Here is a 1,950-nt window from a genome sequence, read left to right as displayed (position 1 = left end):
TATATTTCTGTGAGCTTGGGTATTACCCATAAGTGATGCTGACATGATTAGCCAGGAATCGAGAAAATTTATGACAAACATACCGTCATTTTCTTTTCCTGGCTATTTTTCATGGCAGCATCATGGTTCCAACCCGTTCTTTTATTTTTTCAGCTTTATAATTGGACTGTAGTGTAAGGGAAGGATGGACTCTTTATATCTATCAGTCTAATTAATTGATCTTATTAATTCCTGTCCTGTGACTGCTAAGGCAGGAGCTACCCATAAGTGATGCTGCCATGAGAAATAGCCAGGAAAAGAAAATGACGGTTAGTTTGTCATAACTTTTCTCTAATATATATTTACAGAGAAGTAAAAAAACTTGAACAGTGATTTGTCAGATCGTTTGCATTTTGTGAAGTTGTACATTTGATGATATGCATAGTTTTCTTTTTGCTAAGAAGAGTGCAGCAGGGAAGATAGCAATCTTATAAAATATTAACAAACTTGTTTTTTTACAGGGTAATTTATATTGAATTACACATGCCTACCTGCCATTTTGTGTCATATCGCAAAAAAAAAATAAATTGCATTTAAATCATTCTGTTTTGTTACTAAAAATTGTATGTAAAATTTATACAAAAAACACTGCATCTAGAATTCAGGACAATAGCATGACATTTGAACAGTTATCAGAAATATGCAAAAATTGGAGCAAACAGAACATAACAGATCGGTAACATGATAACTATTGAAGTCATAATATATTTTAATTGACCACAGCATGACCTCTGGAACAATGGATGAGAGAGGAAATATGACATTTGGTATCAATACATTTTATCTTTTAGGATTCCCGACATCTCAAACAATTCAAATTGTTCTCTTCTTTATCTTTTTATTTGCTTATATTCTGACAGTAGTGGAAAATATATTGGTCATTATCATCATATGGACAAGTGCCAACCTACACAAGCCAATGTACTTTTTTCTGGTGAACTTGTCCTTCCTGGAGATGTGGTATGTTACTGTCACCATACCAAAACTGCTTGCCATATTTGTGACAGAAAGTAGACAAATTTCAGTAACTGCTTGTATGTCACAGCTTTACTTCTTTAGTTCATTGGTCTGCACTGAATGCATGTTGCTTGCTGTAATGGCATTTGACCGCTATGTAGCTATATGCAATCCCCTGCATTATGTCACCATCATGGACTGGAATATTTGCCTTGTTCTAGCATTATGCTCATGGTTTACTGGGTTCCTAATATCTTTCATTAAGGTTTACTATATCTCTCGTCTGACTTTTTGTAATTCTGGTCAGATAAACCATTTCTTCTGTGACGTCTCTCCTATACTTAACCTTGCCTGTACAGACATGAGGATGGCTGAGCTTGTTGACTTTGTCCTTGCCCTGTTCATTCTTCTGGTGCCACTAATGCTTACATTCATTTCCTACTGCTGTATTTTGACCGCTGTTTTTGGGATCCAAACAACCAGCGGGCGTCAAAAAGCCTTTTCAACCTGTGCTTCTCATCTAGCTGTGGTTATTATTTTCTATTCTGCTACACTATTCATGTACGCCAGGCCCAGCAAGGCACAGTCTTTCAATTACAATAAACTGATATCTGTTGTCTATACAGTAATTACCCCTCTGCTGAATCCAGTCATTTACTGCTTGAGAAATAAGGATGTAAAGGAAGTAATATGGCAACTGATTTTAAAACCTGATCAAACACTACCTGAAAGAGTATCTATGGCATGATTTAACTTTTAAACTCTGTGTTCTGTTCATGAAGGTTTTTTTTAGATTCTAAGGTTGAAACAAATCACAAACAAATACATCAAGTTATTACATATAGTACAGTACATTTGCATTGACTGTTTAATATTAGAGGAAAATGTAATTTAGCAGTTTGATGCCATGTCACAGATAAATTTACAAACTATAAGAGATTCCAGCAGTTTTGA

At 35.0% G+C, this 1,950-nt stretch overlaps 1 protein-coding gene across 1 annotated transcript; it reads left to right on the top strand.

The window, feature by feature from the left end:
• The first annotated feature begins 778 nt into the window (after positions 1-778).
• Positions 779-1,744, top strand: LOC134612109 (olfactory receptor 6B1-like). Its single transcript, XM_063456487.1, has one exon. It carries the CDS (start codon positions 779-781, stop codon positions 1,742-1,744), a length of 966 nt encoding a protein of 321 aa, XP_063312557.1.
• Positions 1,745-1,950: the final 206 nt, after the last annotated feature.

The sequence above is a fragment of the Pelobates fuscus genome, chromosome 5, assembly GCF_036172605.1.
Source record: "Pelobates fuscus isolate aPelFus1 chromosome 5, aPelFus1.pri, whole genome shotgun sequence".
Lineage (NCBI taxonomy): Eukaryota > Metazoa > Chordata > Amphibia > Anura > Pelobatidae > Pelobates > Pelobates fuscus.
Note: the sequence above shows the minus strand (reverse complement) of the source record. Positions and strands in the feature narration are given on the sequence as shown.